This window comes from Protopterus annectens, chromosome 2.part0 (assembly GCF_019279795.1).
Source record: "Protopterus annectens isolate FY-2018-M chromosome 2.part0, PAN1.0, whole genome shotgun sequence".
Taxonomy (NCBI): Eukaryota; Metazoa; Chordata; order Ceratodontiformes; family Protopteridae; genus Protopterus; species Protopterus annectens.
The window spans coordinates 694961180-694981350 of record NC_056728.1 but is presented as its reverse complement, the minus strand read 5'-3'; the positions used below and the strand labels follow the sequence as shown (position 1 = coordinate 694981350).

Sequence of the window (20171 nt, the reverse complement as noted above, 5' to 3'; positions counted from 1 at the left end):
GCTGCACTTGGGGGAGTGCCTCTGCACATGTGCAACCTCTCTAACAAGTGACACACCACTTACAGTGGGGCACTCTAAGCTTGTCATTTGACAATGATTCACCACAATGTGTCAGCAATACAATGAGTTAAGGTGCCTTTCTTCCCCAAGGATGAGTGACTTGGCATTGAATGCTCAGTCCTGTCCTCTCCAGACCAGTCCCTCCAGTGTCTGTGCTGACAGGCGAACACTGGTCATCTGGGGTGCGATAAGGGCTTTATCCCTTTTGTCACAGGGCTTGGTAAGCTTAAAGATAAACTTATTTAAATCAAAAGGTGACAATGCTTTCAAGCAAGTATGCAAGCCAAAAGAGCACCTAGAAGCTTGCTTATAACTAAGCTTATTATAGCTAGTAACCAGCAGGTTATGTGAAGGATCGATGGGTGCTCTCAAACAGTAATATTTATTCCAAAAAGTAAAAGAGTTAAGTGATTTCTTCCCAGAAAAAATGACTTCATCAGAACTAGTGATAAAGTTCAATCAGTTCTCATTAAAGGAGTACAACTCATGTGATCAAAAACATAAAGGCACAGTGCCACTGCAATGTTGTAAATAATGAAAATGTTTAAAAAATGTTTGAAACATTTAAAAAAACGTATTTGAAAGCTAAAACAACTTTGTTTAGAAAAATGCATAAGGCTTATAAAACTTTAAAAATTTTTATGAATGAACTTGATTTATAAGTAAGTTAATTTTGCAAAGTTACCAAGAGCAACCTATAAGACCCATCACAGTTTGACAGCTCTAAGTTTCAGAATGTGATTAATGGAGACAAAACCATTTAACCTGGGTGGATTAGAGCTGTCTAGCTCCAGTTGCCATGCTAGTTCACATGCTTCAAGATGCGAGAATACAACAATGGAAACCATCAACGTGGCAGTTGGTAGTATGCCTTTGTAATGCATTAATCTCCTTTTTTGAGGAGAAGCCATAAGAGTGTTCATGTATTCTTTTATGAAAAATTCTTTCAATCTTTCCTACATAAAAAAATAAGGACATAGGTTACATATAGCAAGATAAACAACATATCTACTACCACAATTAAAATGCCCAGAAAATGTAATAATTCTCTGTCTTGCCCTTAAGTCGATGCTTTTTCCCTCAAGGATCAGTTTGCATTGTTGGCAAAATCCACATCTGTAAGTTGCCATCTTCATTCTAGTAGTGCAATCAGATTTGTTCTGTCTTTTTAAATTCTCCTTGGTGTTCTTTCTGCTTTTGTGTACAAAGGTGGGTTAGTTCCTCACTTTATCTTCCACCTCTGGGTAGCGAGTAACTGTTTTCCAGTTGGTACTCATCATTTTTATTTTGCCCTTGATTCATTGCCATAACTCAGGATTTTTAGCACTGGGGGTTTCACTTGAGAGGCTGTCCAAGTTAGTTGCCCCTTTACCAAGCAGTGTATAGCTAACCAATATAACAAAACTTTCTCTGATGCAATAGATAAATGCTATCACAAACTCATGCTCTTGTGTTTCGGACTATTAACAAATTATAACAAAAACAAATTGACTAGTTAAAAAATGAAATTAATTATATCCAGTGATGAAGTAAAAGCTAACTAAAGAGGATGAGATATTGCATGAAAGGAAAGACACAGAAATGTTCACAATTTGAAAGACTGCAGTGAATAAACCTTGCCTACTGAAAATAAAGTGAGTGAAGAAGAAACTCAGTTGACTAACAATGAAGCAGAGTTTATACTACCACTAGACAACCAATAGCATTCATTTCTTGCCCAGCCTTCCACTTCTGAGGTGGTCACTGAGATGAGTACAGAGAGATACAGTGCTCTAAAAGGTCCAAGAAACACAACTAGTGCCAGTCGGCAAAAGTCTGAAAAAAGTCCACAGTCATACGATACAAGCCCATCAGTATGAGATAAAACTATTTCCAGTAGAACATGGATGGGCTGACATTTGTGTCCTCTGGAAGTGCAAACTTGGTAAAACAACAATTAACCTAAAGGCATACTTGAGCAAGACAAAACTGACTATATTTCTTGATGGGAATGGGGTTGATAGCAGACTGTTACTAGGAAAACAAAATAGATTCAATCCCCATTTGCACTATGTAATACCGACATTGGAAAAACTCTGTGAAATAACTGTATAAAGTGTTATGTGACAAACCCAAGCCTTTAATTGATCTATGAGACAGAGCTAATTGCTTACTGAATTAACAATGATACTAATCTGTGAATAATAAAACAGATAAGGAGGGTGACTGGTATTAATACATGTTCAGCATTATGTAAGTAAAATATCTGGCATGTTGTCTGATTGTACTTACCTGTATGAAACTAGCTGCATGAGATACTGAAAAATCATACTGAACTGTATTATTTTGCAAAATTAATTCTGAATGTTATATAACAGCAGAGCATATGGAATACTTAGATATGTCGCATCTACTGGCGACTTTTATATTTAATGAAACATGAGGATTATGACACATCCCTTGACCATGGATAGCAGCAGCTGCTAAATTAAAACTAGATCCAGCAGCTATAGTTGTTGAAGCTACAATGAAGTATTTAATTAAAATTGTTAATTCTTATTTTAAGAGATTCTTTATGTTTACATAATAAATTGAAAAGTGTACAAGTTAATGAAAATGACAGACATTCTTTCAACTGTCAGTGTGAAGCTGCTGTTTGCAGTTATTATACAATAAACTGGCATCGATCAGTTTATCTACAATTTGCTTATTTAATTGCAAAAAAGTTTAGACCTGCAGATAGCTTGTTAGACCTGGCTCTGCATATAAATTACTTTGGATGTGGATATGAATACTACCAATAAACAAGAGGTATAGCAATGAGCATCACCATGGTGACTGGTTATGCACATTTAATAATGAGAAGAAATGGTCTCATGCAAATCTGATTTATATAAACAAGTTTTACTGTTTCATCAGTACATATTTTGTTTTAATATGGACAAGCACAGACACCATGTGAGAGGAACTTTGTATGTACACGAATTGTGTCACTGATTTCATGAGTATTGTATCTACAAAAGTATAAGTATGACTAATTGTTTTGGATAAAGATTAAGGATCAATGCAAGCAAAATACTTTAAATCCTAGTATATGTTATAAAAATGTGGTTTTCTATACAGTTTTGTCTATCGCCCTATTGATCTGAAGCATATCAAAAGACTATTATAAAGGGGCAATGCATAAGAGTTGATAACCTTACACGATACAATGAAGAGTTTTGTCAATATTTATATAATGTAGCTAAGGGATATGTTTTAAGAGGCTATGTTTTTCAACATTTATCACTGCAAGTTCAAAACAGCATGGCTAGATGTTTAACAAGCACAATACCCAGCAATTTAACACTACATGATTTATGGCAGATAATCTGGGAATCATCTATGCCCTTAATTTTTATAGCTGACATCTTGAAAATAAAAAAAAAATGCCATACAAAATAATTGGATATTATTTTAATAACAGTCCCAGCTTGTCTCTATAGTAGACAGTAGGGTCATATTTATCAACAAAATGGCAACCAGCTTTAAGGAACTGTTTAATCATGGAAATCATACTTTTTGTTCAAAAGAATACCAGAGAAAAGAGGAATATTTATATGTGAAAAGTGAAATATATATATAGCCCAGGTTACCTTCATTTCGTCAAAAGCTCATTTGACTGACAAACATTTTAGTCAGACAAAATGACTGAAACTTCATTTCACTGACACTTCATTTGACTGACAGTTCATTTGACTGACAATTAGTACTGGTAGTGTCTACAGCACTGTAAGGCAAGTAAAAGGAATATGTCCTTTTCCCCACTGAAGTGCAACCCCGGAGTTAGTATATATAGTTGGGGGGGCATAGCCCCCCAACTTACTTTCATGCTATATTCCCTGCTTTTGGTTTTATATTGTTTAATAAAACCAAAGTAAGTGGGGGCTGTGCACCCCCAGTGTGGGGGGCTGTGCCTCCCACACACACCCTAACTATATATATATACTCACTCCAGGGTTGCACTACAGTGGGGAAAAGGACATATTCCTTTTACTTGCCTTACGGTGCTCTAGACACTGCCAGTACTAATTATCAGTCAAATGAACTGTCAGTGAAATGAAGTGTCATTGAAATGAAGTTTCAGTCATTTGGTCTCAGTCAAATGAGTGTCAGTCAAATGACCTTTCGACGAAATGAAGGTAACCCATATAGGCATATATCACTGTCTCCTAGCTATGACAGCCCAGTAACTATGCAGGGATAGAACATGTTCTTCAGTTACTTAGCTGAATGTTCAAAGTGTTGAATAAACAGTAGAAGGCTTTGCACACTAATATAAAGCATTCATATGCAGTGAGACTTAGTGCAGATATTTTACTTTGTGGGAACTCTATTGGAGGTGTTAATTGCAATAAGTTTTTCTTTTATGTACTATATCATGAGCCAGCAAATATTAAACAATTTGATCAAGACAATAGGTTGGAACATAGTGACTTTAGATGGTAGCTGCCCCTGGGTGCCTATTCATCAGTTAGCATCAGTAAATGGGTAAATTTTAAAAGTGTGCTTAAGAATAAAAAGCCCACTCCAACTTCCACAGCAGACTTCCATTCCATTCCCAAACTATGTCCAATCAGTAAAATTTTTGAAAATCTCCCATATAAGTAAATACAGGAATACCTCAACAAATACAAAGTTATAATAGACTGAAAGCATGGAATCAGCAATGGAAAGGGGCCATATTTCTGGAACCATCTTTATATACCTTACCAGGGTCTTTGCCAGTAAAAACCACCAAATCCTCCTAAAGAAGATGTACCTTCTCTGTTTTAGTCAAAATGCAATTTAATGGTTCACCAACTACCTACGTAATAGAACATTTAAAGTTTAAGCAAGCAATTTAATTATGACTAAAGTAAAGTTTACTGCAGGGGCCTCACAACTATCAATTCTTGGGCAAATTTTATTGTCCATTTGTGAAATGTGAACATTGGCTCTAGATGATTGTCTCTGCTGAAGTGACATCCCAATCCCATCTGCAGAAATTGTGGATGGATTGATTGTATAAATTACATTAATGCAGTCTTACGTTCTACCATTATCAACCTTTGTGCAGATGTCATCATACCAAAAAATGGATTCAATACCCCTGAACCTCAACAAACACTGTAAAAGCTCTTACTCATAGTATCCCATTGGCTAACTAAAACCATGCTAACAACAAATTACTCTAAAACTACCATCATGTCATTTAAGACACAAAAAAATCTCACTTTATTGCCATATAAAAATTATTATCCCCTCTTAAACTACTCTAAACACTGTCCAGTAATATAAATATATCAGCCTTGTAGAACAGCAGTCTTTTTTCAAGACTAATGTAGAGAATGTTGCGAGAAAAGTAATCACCCAGATTAAGCCTGTTTATTCTGTTTCTAAACACCTTAACCCTAAAGCCAGAAGAGTAATAGAAAACAAATGTATTAATTCTTAAACTGGCTTATGCAGTCACCATAGTCTCTCTATTCCCATAGGGCAAAACACCAAACTAATACAAGCTACTATCAATGCTATCAGAAGGTGTATCACTTCAGCTCCAGAATTTGAACATCACTGTATTTTATTTCAGAAATCTAACTGCCAGCCCACTCTAGGTACATCTACAATGTTTTCCAGACTTATCTTCAAAATCTTAAATGAACAATACTTCCCCTGCTTAAGGACAAAGCTGCAAATCAAACAAACTCAGTGATCACTACAAAACCAGGGTAATAACATCTTAGTTAGACCCCCCCCCCTTTTAAACTTGCTATTGGAGAAGGAAGCTTTAGTAAAATTGTTTCCCTTCCAACTGGGGCACATTTTTTCAAGAAATAAGGGAAACTGCTGAACCAAGACTTTAGAAAACACAAATAATCTACAAATGCTCCTGTAATCTGATCAGAGGCTAGTCTTTAAAATATGCTAACATGTATCAACCAGTAGGACTTGTCCCTTTCTTTAAGTAAGCATTTACCCAAGAGTTGTAAATAAATAAACTCTCCACAGCTTTGTTCCACTGCTCCAATTCTATTTAATTTGCTTTCTCTTTCCATATTTATTTTCTTCATCTTCTTTGCAATATTAGGAGTTTCTATTACAAGGTATAGATTTTACAGAAATATTAATTCATAAAAAGTGGTTAAATAAAACAGCTGTTAGTAATGCTAAATCTAAAATGTTACTCTTCTAATTGGCTAAAACATTAATGATGCTTGCCGTGATCACCAAATTATGGGCAACACCATGTGTAGCTTATTAAGTAGGATTTTCATTGCATTTTTTTCTGTGCTCTGTTTATATTTGTAAAATTTTTCTTTTGTGCTCTGGCATATGCGTTATGGACGAAAATGGTCCAAAAATCCGTCCCTCCACCCAGTTAATAAGCACAAATAAATAGATAAATAAAACCACTGAAACGTTATGTTTAATATGTACTTGTACTGTTTATCTAATGATGTATTTTAAGAATTTGCAATCTTAAACAATATTTCTGATAATTTTTAATTTTGCAACTGTAATGTCATGTGAGATTATCAGATGATGCACTAAAGTAGGTAAAAACTATGATTTTGCAGTGATATAGTCTGATGACATCTTTTATAAATTGAGACTGAAGCACTTAGTGCATTCTTTCAAATAAATACTTTCTCCCATATATTTAGTCTGAGCAGTGTTTCTTATAGTTGTAGCACACCAATGTGTCCTCGAGGATACTTGATCATTTTGTTTATTTGGGGCGTTTGCCCCGTGAGCAGAGTTGTTTCATTGTGTTTCTTGTCATGTCATGTTATTTATGCATCACTTACCCTACTGTGATGTCAAATATGTTACTTCCCACAGAGCTGGACACAGCCATGTCTCCTAGGCCCTTCCTCGCAACAATGACACTAGTAATAAGATCAGGGATGGAGGTACCAGCCGCCAAAATAGTCAGTCCCATAATCTCTTCTGTTATTCCAATGGTTTCTCCAACCTAGTTAAGACAGAGAAAGGGAGAGACAGAGGGAGAGAGAGTAAGTTTTTGCAGTAAGATGAGGAGTACTTATGTGCTTCTTATGATCATATTTCCTAGAATCTAATAAACCTTTTAAATGGCACAATCATTCCTCTGAAATATAAACATGTTATCTCAAAAGTTTCAGATAAGGCTAACACTAAACTGGCTAAATTGGATACATATATTTTAAAACACAAAATTACAGCTGAAAATTACCATTTTATTTAAAGTGAGATCATACTGAGATTCTTTAAGCTAAATGTAATATTCCGGACAGCTGTATTTTTATTCCACGGATGTGATGATACTTCTCTATAATCCTAGGATTTAAAGATGCAAATGAAAAGCAAGCTGAAATCATGGTCATACAAATACTGTACTGGTTCCCATGTGAGCCCATCCAAGTGTGCTCAGTATGCCCTTGTGCTTCTGTATTTTATGATATGCTACCAGCTAACACACAAGGATGCATCATGCACAGAGGTATAAATGTCATGAACATAACACTAATTAGAAACTATTACTAGATAAAATGGCTACCACCTGAATAACAGAAAGTCTGTTATACACACTATGACTTTCCTTCAAAATAATAACTCTATATGCATATATTATGGGCATTAGCAATCACAGTACTGGGAGTGAAGAGGTTAGACATATTACTGTAACAGATTATCTAGGCAGTGGATTTGCATGTTATGTTATTGTTCTGTTTTCCAGCTGTATGTTTACACAAGTATTCTTTGTAAGTGAACTAAAACCTAAAATTATATGCAGACTGTATCACAGGTAGAGGTGATGGACAAATCCTGAGACTGTTCAATGCATTGTTATCTTGAATTAGACTTTTGAGCTCTGGACTGTCCATGATCATGTTCATGTTAGTGATTCTAATAATTTGACCAGAAATGGTAAGCAATGCAGACATTTCAAATTGAGGTTAAAATTGTATAAAACTCCTTGCCATCCCAACAATTAAGCCCATCTGTTAATGGGTTGGTTTTAGGGCATATCTTACAATTAACAGGACTAAAGAATAAAAGTAAACATTTTCTAGAATATAACAAAAAGCAAGCCTTTTTTCTGTATCAAATGAAGGTGATCAAAGTAAAACATGTGTAAGACAGCTTTCATTAGTGTACATTTAAAGAGGAATGACATTTTTTTCTAAGTAATACAATCAAAGCTCTATTGCTAACATTTATCTTGTTTGTGACTTTCGGATTTTCCTGGTCAGGGGTCGCCACAGCGGAACTCCGGTCCGCTAATGATTGGCAGTTGATTTTTACATACGGGCTTGCCAGGCCTGACGCACAACCTTCAACGAAGGTATGCCCATTCACGCATGTCTCCACACAGAAGACGCTCTAGCTGAGAATCGAACTGGACAGCGTCTTACTGTGAGGCGACAACGCTACCACAGCACCACCACCGCGGGATTGCTAACATCTATCTAAAGCTATCAAATCCCAAACCACTAAAAACCAGCATATCAACTACCCGTCTCAGTGAAATGAACAAAGAAAGCATCTGCTTAACTCTGTGACAACTTTCAGCATCTCTAGCCTGGTGCAGAATATATGTCAGCGATAAGGTCGTGTTTGTTTTCCTGGAGACAATGATGGCCAGAGTGTGTTCTTATGTTTTCTGCCATGTCCAAATAAGGGGCCATTAAAATGCAGTCAATGTACCTTGCTATTAAGAACATGCATTTTAGCCCGTTAATAGTCACTCTAGCATACAAAAACCTTACAACTGTAAACTATCTCATAAAAATGGGAAAATGTATTACATTTTGGATTACGTCATCTGATATGGCATCTAAAGATGACATATACAGAGAACACTGATATATATATATATATATATATATATATATATATACACACACACACACACACACACACACACACACACACTACCATACATACCTCCAGTCATCTATCTATTTTCTTAACTGCTTCTCTTTGTGAAGACTGCAGCAAAAGCAAGTCAGGAGGCTCAGACCAGACCCTTCCATCTCTGGCAGCATCACCCACTGCTGCTAACAATGTTTCATTCTGAGACAGCCTTACTACAGAGCTAGACCTCAAAGAAGTGTAGTATCATGGTAGGCTGTCTCGGCGGCCTACTGCAAATACTAATGAAGCATTCCAGAGGTGTGGCATATGCTAATTAGCCATGTGCTCTCCTCCAGAAATGCCAGCAGTAATGTCATTTAGAAAGCCAAGCAAATATACGTTAGCTTGGATGGTCAAGCTCAGATTCACCTATTACTTTCAATGGGTGAGATCACATTATAGGTAAGTGACAGAGAATTTAGTGGTGGTGGTGGTGGTGTGTGTGTGTGTGTGTGTGTGTGTGTGTGTGTGTGTGTGTGTGTGTGTGTGTGTGTGTGAGACTTTTTTCTGCCTAGGCGGGATCAATCAGGGTTTAAGTCGGATAACTGTGTGAGAATATATATGGTTGAATGGGTAAATGTCCATATGTGTGTGTAGATGTAAGTGTGTGTGTGTGTGTGTGTGTGTGTGTGTGTGTGTGTGTGTGTTCAACCATGCTAGCATCTTACCCTATCCCCATCCTGTTGTTTTATGTCTTTTATGTTTCATTCCCCATTCTTTGTTCATTGTCCAACTCTCCCTATCACCACCTGTCTAGCATCTGTATATCAGTCTCCATCCACTGCCCTCCGCACTTTTAGTATGCATATCGCTCCTAAATGTCTGAGCCTGTGCTCTACATTTATCTGTCTGCCCCAATTAACTGGCTTTCTCCCTCTGTCATAGTCATCACCATCCCTCATGACTTGCCCTCTCTCTCCTTTTGTAAATTTACAAAACAGCCTTTTTCCCAAGCCAAAAAAAAAATACTCTTCCTGCATTCAGCCATACCTCCTTGTTACCCTTGTCTACTTTCCTTTGTTTGCTGTTTTTCCTTTTGTACATTCCTACTGACCACACTCCTTCCACATTTATATGATGAACTGGGTTGGCATGTTGCTCTGAACATCAGCAGCTGTCTACCTGGTGACTGCAATGCTGCCCCTCTTTTGCTGCAGCTATGTAGTGCGCTAGTGCTACATCACATGCATTAAATGCATTAAATGCATGCTGACATGGCTGTATTAGCATGTCTTTGTTATACACGTTACTGCCCCAGCCATGCAGAAGCCAAGGGCTGCTTTTCTCATTACCACTATGGCTGTCTGTAACTCTATGGTCCTTTGGTTATACTGCCAGTGGTGTCCAATGCTTAACGCATGTCTGAGAAGCTCTGCTACTCCTCTCACAGTGACCTGCACAGAAATTAGCTTTGCATAGGCTTGCAACACTTGTTCTAAAATTCCAGCTAATGTACACAAACACTGGCTATAAACAGTATGAGCTCAGATCTACAAAAAGACGTTATTATTATTTTAAGATATACCTGATTTATTAACTGTTGTAGGACAGCCAACAAAATAATTCAGCAGCAGACAGATGTAATACACAGTGCAGGAAGTTATTTACTATAGGATAGGGCTACAACATGACGTATATTCTTTATGTGCCTACATGGTGGGCTACCTCTTACAGAAGCATGATGAATAACCGTCATGAGTTTTTCAGATATTAGGCAAAAAATAAGTTACATGTGCTGTAAGGTATGACAGAGAGATTAGCATGCAATTGCAAGTCTAAGCATAATGGGTGGGGATCTCAGGAAACAGGCAGGGTGGGTTGGTGAGGATAAAAGCCTGACTAAAGTAAAAAGCCAAGGAGCCATACATTTCAGTGGCAGATCTGGGAAGCATGGTGTATCTTAAAAAGTGCACAAAACAGAATAGTGTTCCTTATCTTATAGATTTTTCCACTGGGGCAATTCTCAGCACTTGAACCATCAGGCTTTGACTTTCAGAGCAAGACAGGACACTGCCATCTTGGTTCTACCACTGTAATCTTATATAACTGATATTGTTTAAATGTCTGTAGTTAATACATTGTTGTTCACTCGCTGGCTGCTGTTTTAATACTTAACTTGTTTTTCAGAAATACTTCCAGTAGATGCATTTTTCAAACCAAGAGAAATAACACTTGTTTGCGCAACATTCTATCAGTTTACTAGCTGAAAAATTATAAACAAGACAATTCAACCTTAATTGACAGGAAAGCAACATCTACTTCTATGGTTTTACAGGACTAGAGTTTATAAATTTCAAAGTAAGATGGTTTTGAGCTTAGTGAGGGTGCTGTCAGCACCAAAATGACTGACATCTGAGGTTAGAGCACTTCTCAAAAGTAAAAATGAAACTTATTTATCATACAAAAGATGTTCATTTGGTTTGCCTTCTGGCATAGTTATTATACTAACATGGAAGGAAGCAGTATCTTAATAGGCAGTCTGTTGCAAATGCTGTCCTAGTTTAGAAGTAGCATAAACTAGCAGCCTCAGCCAATCACTTGTGCTGTATGCGCCATGCATATAGAGAAATCACTACATGGTGGGGATGCTACCGATTTAGCGGCTGTGGGAAGTTTCAACTTTGTAAGCAAGAGCTTGATGCTACCAGATGCCTGATTCCTGTACAGTTTTGATGCATTATTATTTTTCTGCTTATTCACAGTGCCACAGGCAGGATAACCACATTAAGAAAAACAAACACCTAGCAGCTGTACAGTTCTTCTGAATCTGTATCGGTATTAACTGTATTATTTGTCATCTAATGCTTCTGGTGGTGTTAGGAAAATGTGTTTTATTTCAAGTAAAGTTGACTAAACCATTACCAATATTGCTTTCATTCCAATTATCAATTCATCTGGTGTCAATCGTGCTTGCTAGCAACTTGGATCCTGGGCATCTGCCCCCATTAACCCATCTCTTGTCACAGCACTGTCTTTTTTTTGTCAAGAATAGGTAATATCATGAAACCGCTAAATCTTAAGTGTATAAACTTGCTTCTGTTCATGGAGGTACTGATTTTTAGCAAAGTTACATAAAGCTGATAGAGTACAAAGAATCAGAAAGGCCAAATATCTGAAAAGAATTATGGTTCCTGTGCAAAAAAAAATGTGAGTCTAGTCAGACAGTACTGTGTCAGTGTCATGATTAGGAAAGACTCAGAGAAAGTAAATCTATTTTAGATACATTTCTGTCTTCAAGACTGTACTAGCATTTATACTCTTGCATTCCATCTTTTTCGGATGTCACATTGGCACATTGGTTAGCATTATCATCTCAAAGTACTCGGTTGTCCTCTGTGCATTATGTATGTCCTTCTGTGTGCTCAAGTAGGTTTTCACTACATGTTCCAGGTTCCTCCTTCTCAAAGACAGGCCATAAATATTGGTGATCCTTCAAATTGCCTATAATTGCATGTGTGTGTGTGTGGGGGGGGGGGGGGGTTGTGCCCAGTGACCACTATGACAGGCTCCAGCATTCCCTAGACACTGGATCAGATTAAATATGTAATCCAACATGAATGACTGAGTGAATGATTGTTTCATTCTTTCACATGAAATTGCTGCAAAAGTCAAATTGCCAGGTATTATCCTCTGTCTCATTGCTTTATGCTGAATTACTAAAGGTATCTATAAAATTAAGACCAAAACCAGAAATGTACGCATTCACTTTTTCTGTATTAACTGAAGCAGGAAAGGGTGCACTGAAGATGTTACTGCTGGACAGTGATCGTTGTACAACAGGAAGGCAAGGGTTTGAATATGTTGAAAGCTTATACTAGTCAATGTAATGTAAAGTATTAAGGAAAGACAGTAAGACAGATGGACCCCTGGGTAAATTCTAAAAGGCAAGGAAGAGAAAACACACACATAGACACAGACACAAACACACATTCTTGATAAAAAAGAGAAAACAGCACATGTAACAATTATAAACATAGTATAAGTCCACCTTTCATAACACTAATGCACGAATAGGTGATATTGTACTTGAGGGCCTCACCAGATGCGCAGTAGCAAGCCCCACCCAAAACCCGCCCCCGTGCTATTTCGTAATCAGGCACTAATGAATATGCATTCCCTCAATAGCGACACTAGCATATGTTTCTAGTATGTAGAATCTAACATCCAATAAACCAATATAGTTTATATAGCTATGTTGTTTGATACTTTATACTGTGCAATGTTACTGATAGTTCTAATTCTTAAAGACTATCTTATTATTGATTGGGACATTTCCCCCTTATTAATTTCGGTAAGGGTGGAGAAACTGTGGAAGATGGTGTTGCATTCTATTAGCTTTTTAGTATGGTACATTTTTTTCTCTCTCACTGCCTTAAAGTAACTTCTTTAATAGCCGGTCATATTAACCTTAATCTGTAAGAGGAGAAACTAGGGCTGTCAGCTGATTAGAATGCCATGTCAATCATGGCTCATTACATATGCAGACCTGGTCATTAATCATTCGCAACATGCCCACTTCTGCGCGAAATGCAAGGTGAGGCCTTCAAGTACAATATCACCCATGAATATATCATTTGTTTGAAAGGTTTGCAGTCTTCATACCTTATACAAGGTTTTCAACTGTAAAATAAATGTCCTACTGCTGGCATTCATCTATTTCTATCTATTTCTATCAATGAGAGGAAGAGTTTAACTTTGAAAAGAAGTATGGAGCCTTATCAGTTCAACTTACTGCTGAAATGTGTTTCCCATAAGTGTGTGGCGTAGTTCCTGGGCTTATTCACTGCAGACAACTGTGTAGGAAAAGGAGCTAAAAATAAATATCTTCAGGTTTAAATATCATTTTCTGTGCTTTTTCAGACAGAGGAATTTGAAAAAAAGTGGTCTTTGGCTCTGGAGAGGACATTGGGTGAATTCTGGACTGACTCATACAAACCTACCCACTCTACAAAGAGGCTGAAGGATGAATTCCAAGATGGACAATTATTAACGGACTATGGGAGAGATAATGGACCAATTAGGACTACTTACCTCATATTGCTTCACAGGACAAATGGCATAGGCATAGGCATAGAGGCATAGATTAGTACTACTTACCTCATATTGCTTCACAGGACAAATGGCACCTGAAATACCTGGTTAAAGGAACTAAACCTTCATTGACAGACAGATAAAACATGTCAGCATGCCAGATTTATATTTCAATGTTTAACTTATTTCTGGGGCAAACTTCTGGTACGTGTAAAGCCAAACAGTACCCTTATCACCGTCAAAGTAAAGCCAGATAATTTGCTGTTCAACCTCAATTTTTTCCCCAGTCTGTCTTGTCTTGCTCTCCTTGAGCCTGCAGGGGAGTTTTGAACAGAGTTTTTTAGTTAGGCTTGTAAAGGTTTGCAGACTGGCTGCCAATTTTTACCTATCAAATTAGGACTAGTCCAGCTTAGAGATGAAAGAAAGTCACTTCAGGGCTTGGAGAGCATGTTGAGTGGGTCAAGCAGTGACTAATGCATATATAGATATTTTCAGGGATGGGGAAGCAGTCCCTCTGCCAATAAACTATACACATTCTGTACTCTACTTAAATAGGAGTGAATGCTTTTTAAAAAGAGTTTAAAGACTGAGGATATGGGGCTTTGCCAGAATAATGAGCGTGCATTGGACTGACTGACACCGTTTCAACAGTTCCCAAGAAAGGGGAGGGGAGCACAGTTTAATAATGATTTAACTATATTTCCAGTTTTTGTTCCCACTGTATCCAGTAGCAAAGAAAGTGAGATGTGTACTTAATTTGCTTATATAACTAAAATATAACAAATAATTTTACAGTAAGCTATTCTACTGCCTTTTTCTTTATGATACGGGTATATGGAGGCATAATTGCAACCCTGTTAATAGTATGGCTGTTCAATATATTATAACAACATCTAGTCATCAGTTCTATGTGAGAAGCTAAGCCTTCTTGAGATGTTGGTAGTCAGATTATATAATCTCTGAAGGTTCACACTTGACATTACTTATGGTTACCTGGCAACATATGAAAAGGTCGACTATGGGGCTAACACCTGAAAGATACACATTATCACTCATGCTACTACAGTATGCAGATTCAAATTGCCAAGCAATGAGTTTCTTGTGTTAAAAGCACAACACAGAATATATTTCACTCTTCAGTATAGAGAAAGAGAAAAACAAATTAAATAAATAAATAAACATTAGCACACCTTTTCTTGAATAAAAACATTCCAATTCTCTCCTAGTACTGTTACTTTCTGAATCTAGTTAAGCATTTTCATTTCCAGTTTTTCAGTGTCACTAGAAACCAAAACAGAGAAACAGCCTGAGATCATACAACTGTCTACACATTTCTAACTGCTGTGCTCAGTGCTAGGAACAAAAACAAAACAAAACATGTTCCCGTGGTTCCACAAAGCATGTGATCTACTCATCATGCATTTGGACAGCAAAATAATATACTGAATCATTCAATTGTTTTCTAATAAAACTGCATTTTTCTCTTCTTGCAAACTGACTATTCTGTCATGATCTGCTTCTTCTTAATTTTTCTTATGTCCGTAATTTATGTATTTTTTCTCTCATTAAGACTCCTGCTACTGGCCTTTTAATCCTTAAATCTAGGACTAAGCAGATGTCAGAATAACTGCATAAAGAGCTTTTATTTACGTGCCTTTGATGTTAATTATCAAAGACATCCAACGCAGAATTTGATATAAAAAGAATGTTAGTAGAACATGGTCCAAACAATTAATTGTCTTATTTATCCATAACTTCAAAACAACATACATTCTCCACACTTTCACACTGTGTTTGATCTGACAGAAGACAGCATGATTTGGGATGGCTGGAGTAATCAAATAAGAAGGGAGGATAAACTTGACTGAGGTAATTTGTGCTTTAAGTCAACAGCATTCAATAGAGAAAAACAGTTCAATTTTCAGTTCAGTTGTGATGCTTAGCAGACCCCTAGCTGCACTCTAATACCAAATTATTGTCATCTGATAACAGTTTGCAGTACAGGCCCATGCAAGCTGTGTCGATAATGATGTTGTATTCAGTATCTGAACAGCTGAATGCAGCAGTAGCATTTTATATGTTTTTCTAAGGCACAACAATCTCTAGTCAGGTAAGAGTGGCAGAAGTCATGTGCAGTGATGGCTGTAACTTGTTCATTATATCACTCATTATATATAAAGCTCTGAGCATATGTCCAGTATGGCATTAACAAATGTACTCCATGCTGATCTGATTACTCTCTGACTGCAGGATACTGTAACTAGTGCACATCATCCAGAACAGCATCTATTAATGTATATCTCCCTGCCAATGAGAAAGGGAAGGCACACATCCAAATCAGCCTGTCATAATGATAACAGTTTGCAAAGAAACAAAACTGTATACATTTGCAACATCAAAGTTTGCTGGTGCTTTGGGCAATCCATATTTAATGCCTGAATAAAAACAGAAAGAAAGAGGAAGAAGTGTACTGTATGTCCACAGGGCAAAGTAAGTAACACACACACACACACACACACACACACACACACACACACACACACACACACACACACACATACATAAGCACACACACACACACACACACACACACACACACACACACACACACCATAAACATATAGACACAAACATACACACATGCACACACTTTATCTTTTCCAGCAAATCTATTAAGCAGCCTTAGTCTTAGTTGCATTTGCTTCCTACTGATAATACTTTTGAGGTCAGCCACCCAAAAGCAGTGGCTTGCAGATATTATTTCACAATGCTCCTTCAGTCCCAGTTGAGGCCCCAAACAGCTTGCATCTGGGGCATCAACCCCCCCCCACTCCTGCCTGCTCTAATTATGGCTTCAAATCCAATTCAGTTTCCCCATTTTTGTCTGTGGCCATAAGAAGGGCATTAGTGCTCGAAACAGAACTGCATAAGCTTCCTACTTTTGTGGTATCAAGTAAGTCTTGCACTGTTTATTTATTTTCAGGAAAGACCCAAGGTGGTATTTATACTACTAGGGACTATTTGTCCAGGGCACATGGGAACTTCCCCAAACTCCTTTTGATAGCTGCCATCGAGTCTTTTACATCCACCTGAGCTACCACCAACTCAAAAAGATGGTACCTCATTTCATAGGTAAATACTAGGATAGCTGCCCTTGTGGGCCTTTTTAAGCCTAGCCAGTTTCACTTTTAGTGCTTGAAATAGCTTATTCCATTTTGTTACAGACTGGCCTTATCTACCTCATGGTCAAAAATTATATATTACCCCTAGAAAGAATAAACAGGATCATATCATAAATAATATGAGGTGACCCATGCATGGGATACAGCATTTAGGAGCTGCCACTGTCCATTATTAGTACAAGGAACAGTCCTGGGGTGCAGTTTTTGTTTCACATCCATAGATCTAAGTTACACTTGAAAATGGACAGGGGTGAACTTTGTTTTATGTAGATGGGGAGTCTATTCCACAGCAGGAGTATCCTCTGTGAAAAATATTTGTCCCTCTGAACCATTCTGTTGATGTTACAGAAGATTTTTAGATGTCTAGACTGAGTATTTCTGATGCCTTTTGACTTGCTGATGTGCAGTAAATCCATATGTAATGAGCTGGAGTATGCCTTATATGCCAGACATAGGTCAACTTTTAGCAGTCTGCAGGATACTGAGTATAGTGACAGGGCTTTGAATCGTTCCATGTAGGAAATGTTGTTTAGACCTTGTATCCTTTTAATTATGTATTTCTGTGGGAGTCCCAGTTGTTACATGTGCTTGGATGGATACATGACAAAGGGAGCATTATATTCAATGACTGACCTAATGAGGGCTAAGTAAAGGGGAACAATGGCATCCTTTGGGGTGGGAGGTTGGCATAATGGCTAAGGTGTTTACCTTGCAAACACAAGGTGCAGGGTTTGATACTCACATGGGGTAATTGGCTGGGCTTAAAATGGCCCACAAGGGCAGTTAGCCTAGTACTGATCTATGAACCTATGAACTTAGATCTGGACACAATCTATTTGTTTATAAGCTGTGCAAGATAGAGGGACTTTTGTACAACAATAAACACGTGGGTCCAAAGTTAGGTCACTGTCAACATAAGTCCCCAAGTCCTGAACAACTAAGCTAACTCTTAGTGGAGTACAGTCAATGTGGTAGTTCCCTAGGGTAGATGACTTTTCAAATGATACAATAATGCATTTTTGACATTTAGCTTCAGGTCATAATTTGGAAACAAGTTATTTATTTCAAACAAACCTTCCTGTAGTATGGCTAAGTCATGTGGGGATTCAATAACTCCTCCTAGCTTATAGTCACTGTGAAGATATGTGAAGGCTGCCAGCCTAGCATGATAGGATTTTGTAGATAATTCTGTAATTTGTAAATATTAATGTAAGCCACATGCTTGTTGTCTTTGTTAAATGTTGAACTATAAAAATGCAACCACATTGCACTCTGCTGGAGGAAAGCTGATAAGTCAAGCATTGTATAAGTGTTTGCTCTCATAACTCGGAGCCAAGATGTCTGGATGAAAGAATTCTTGCTATTGTTTGAGACCAGAGTTAATTGCTAGAATTTGCATGTATAATGTCTTTTATTGCTGTAGCTTCCTGACCAGGTGCAAGATCACAAGGGCTGCTAAACTCTGAGTTTCTGTTAACCTGGGAACCAGAGAAAAAATTATGTAATCTGAAATGAGTCAGTAGTACTGTTTTATCAATTTAAGGACAAAGAGAGAGAGACTCAGAGCATTTTGCACTTGTTTTCAGAAGTGACAACATCACCAGCACTGCTTTGCTCTATATGTAAGTTTATTTTAGAATTGTGTTTAGCTAGGAAATAGGAAGATTAGACTAGTTGTTTTCTGTATTGATGTCAGAACTATTCTACTGTATTATTTTAAGCATTTTCCTGTGATCTCTGAACTCTTGACTAGCACTGTGTAGTAAGAGGTATTGTGTTTTTATTATTTATTTTTAAGTATTTTTAAACCTTACAACTGTGGTTGTTTTGTGTAGAGATAATTTAAGCTCTAGAGTACATAGCATGTATATAGTGATACTGTATTAAGCCACTCCAATAAGCCTTGCTGTTTAGTTACACTTACCATTTGGATAACAATATTGCACAGTAATAATTGGACACCCTTTAATAAGGGCCTTATTAGTAACTTATATTAGTGGTTGGTGGCAGATGGTAATACCTTATAGACTGGCAGGAAGGGGCATAGCTGGAGAACCTATGCCAGCCTTCCCCAGGAGTGTCTGTGTAGTTGTATATAACTCATATCGTAAAGTGTGTGTCAGCTACTTGGCAGGGACACTAAGTGCTGGTTGGACAGAGAGGGTGCCGGAGGTTTTAGTTTGACCACTAGGCTGAAATCTGGACCTTATAGCTGTGCCAGTGGGGAAGTGTTATTGAGGATCTGGAGATAAAGGGAGAAACCAGCCCCAGACTGACCATGATCTCTGTGTGCTCTTAAGGGAAATTGTACTGTATGGTGTGTGTATTTGTTATCCTTCATTGTGGATGCCCCTCACTGGTGTTAGTGGTAAGGATTGAGGCTCCTTGATTGCTGGGCCAGTGCATGGGCATCACAGTCACCTGCAAACTTAGTTAGTCAGCACTCTTTGGTACTGCCTTTTACTTCAGAAAAGTAGATGCCAAAAGGGAGAAGTCCCAGCACAAAACCCTGGGGGACTCCAGTGGTGACTGATCTCTTTGTGGAGGTAACTTTCACTATTTTGATTATCTGTATCTTGTCTATGAGCCAGATAGTGATCCAATGGGTGATACAGGGTTACTTTCCCCAGTTTATTTTGATTTTCTACTATGCCTGAGTGGGGAATTGTATCAAAAACTTTGGCAGGTCAAGGTGTACTGTGTGTACCACTTTTCTTCATCCATTGCTTTGCTGACCTTTTTAAAATATCTACCAGGTTATATAAATGTGACCTGCCCTTGATGAAGCCAAACTGAGACAGGTCCAATTACTTGTAGTAAAAGAACAAATTCTTGAAGAACTAATGGTTACTAGAGGTTAAATGGTGTTATCTAAATCTTTCTTAATACCTATAAATTATAATTCAAAAGGAATGCTAAGATTCAAATAGAGTACAGAAGTGATCTCCATGAAGCTGAAGACAAGGCTCCTAGTTTCAATTTTCAGCATAAGGCACT

At 37.5% G+C, this 20171-nt stretch overlaps 1 protein-coding gene across 1 annotated transcript in view; it reads right to left on the bottom strand.

Annotated features, from left to right (window-relative positions):
• Nucleotides 1-20171, bottom strand: part of SLC24A2 (solute carrier family 24 member 2) — a 2356155-nt gene that overhangs the window by 63650 nt on the left and 2272334 nt on the right. The window contains exon 10 of the mRNA XM_044061027.1: nt 6870-7036. Within this exon, the coding sequence (XP_043916962.1) occupies nt 6870-7036 (167 nt within the window). The remainder of the gene's footprint in view (nt 1-6869; nt 7037-20171) is intronic.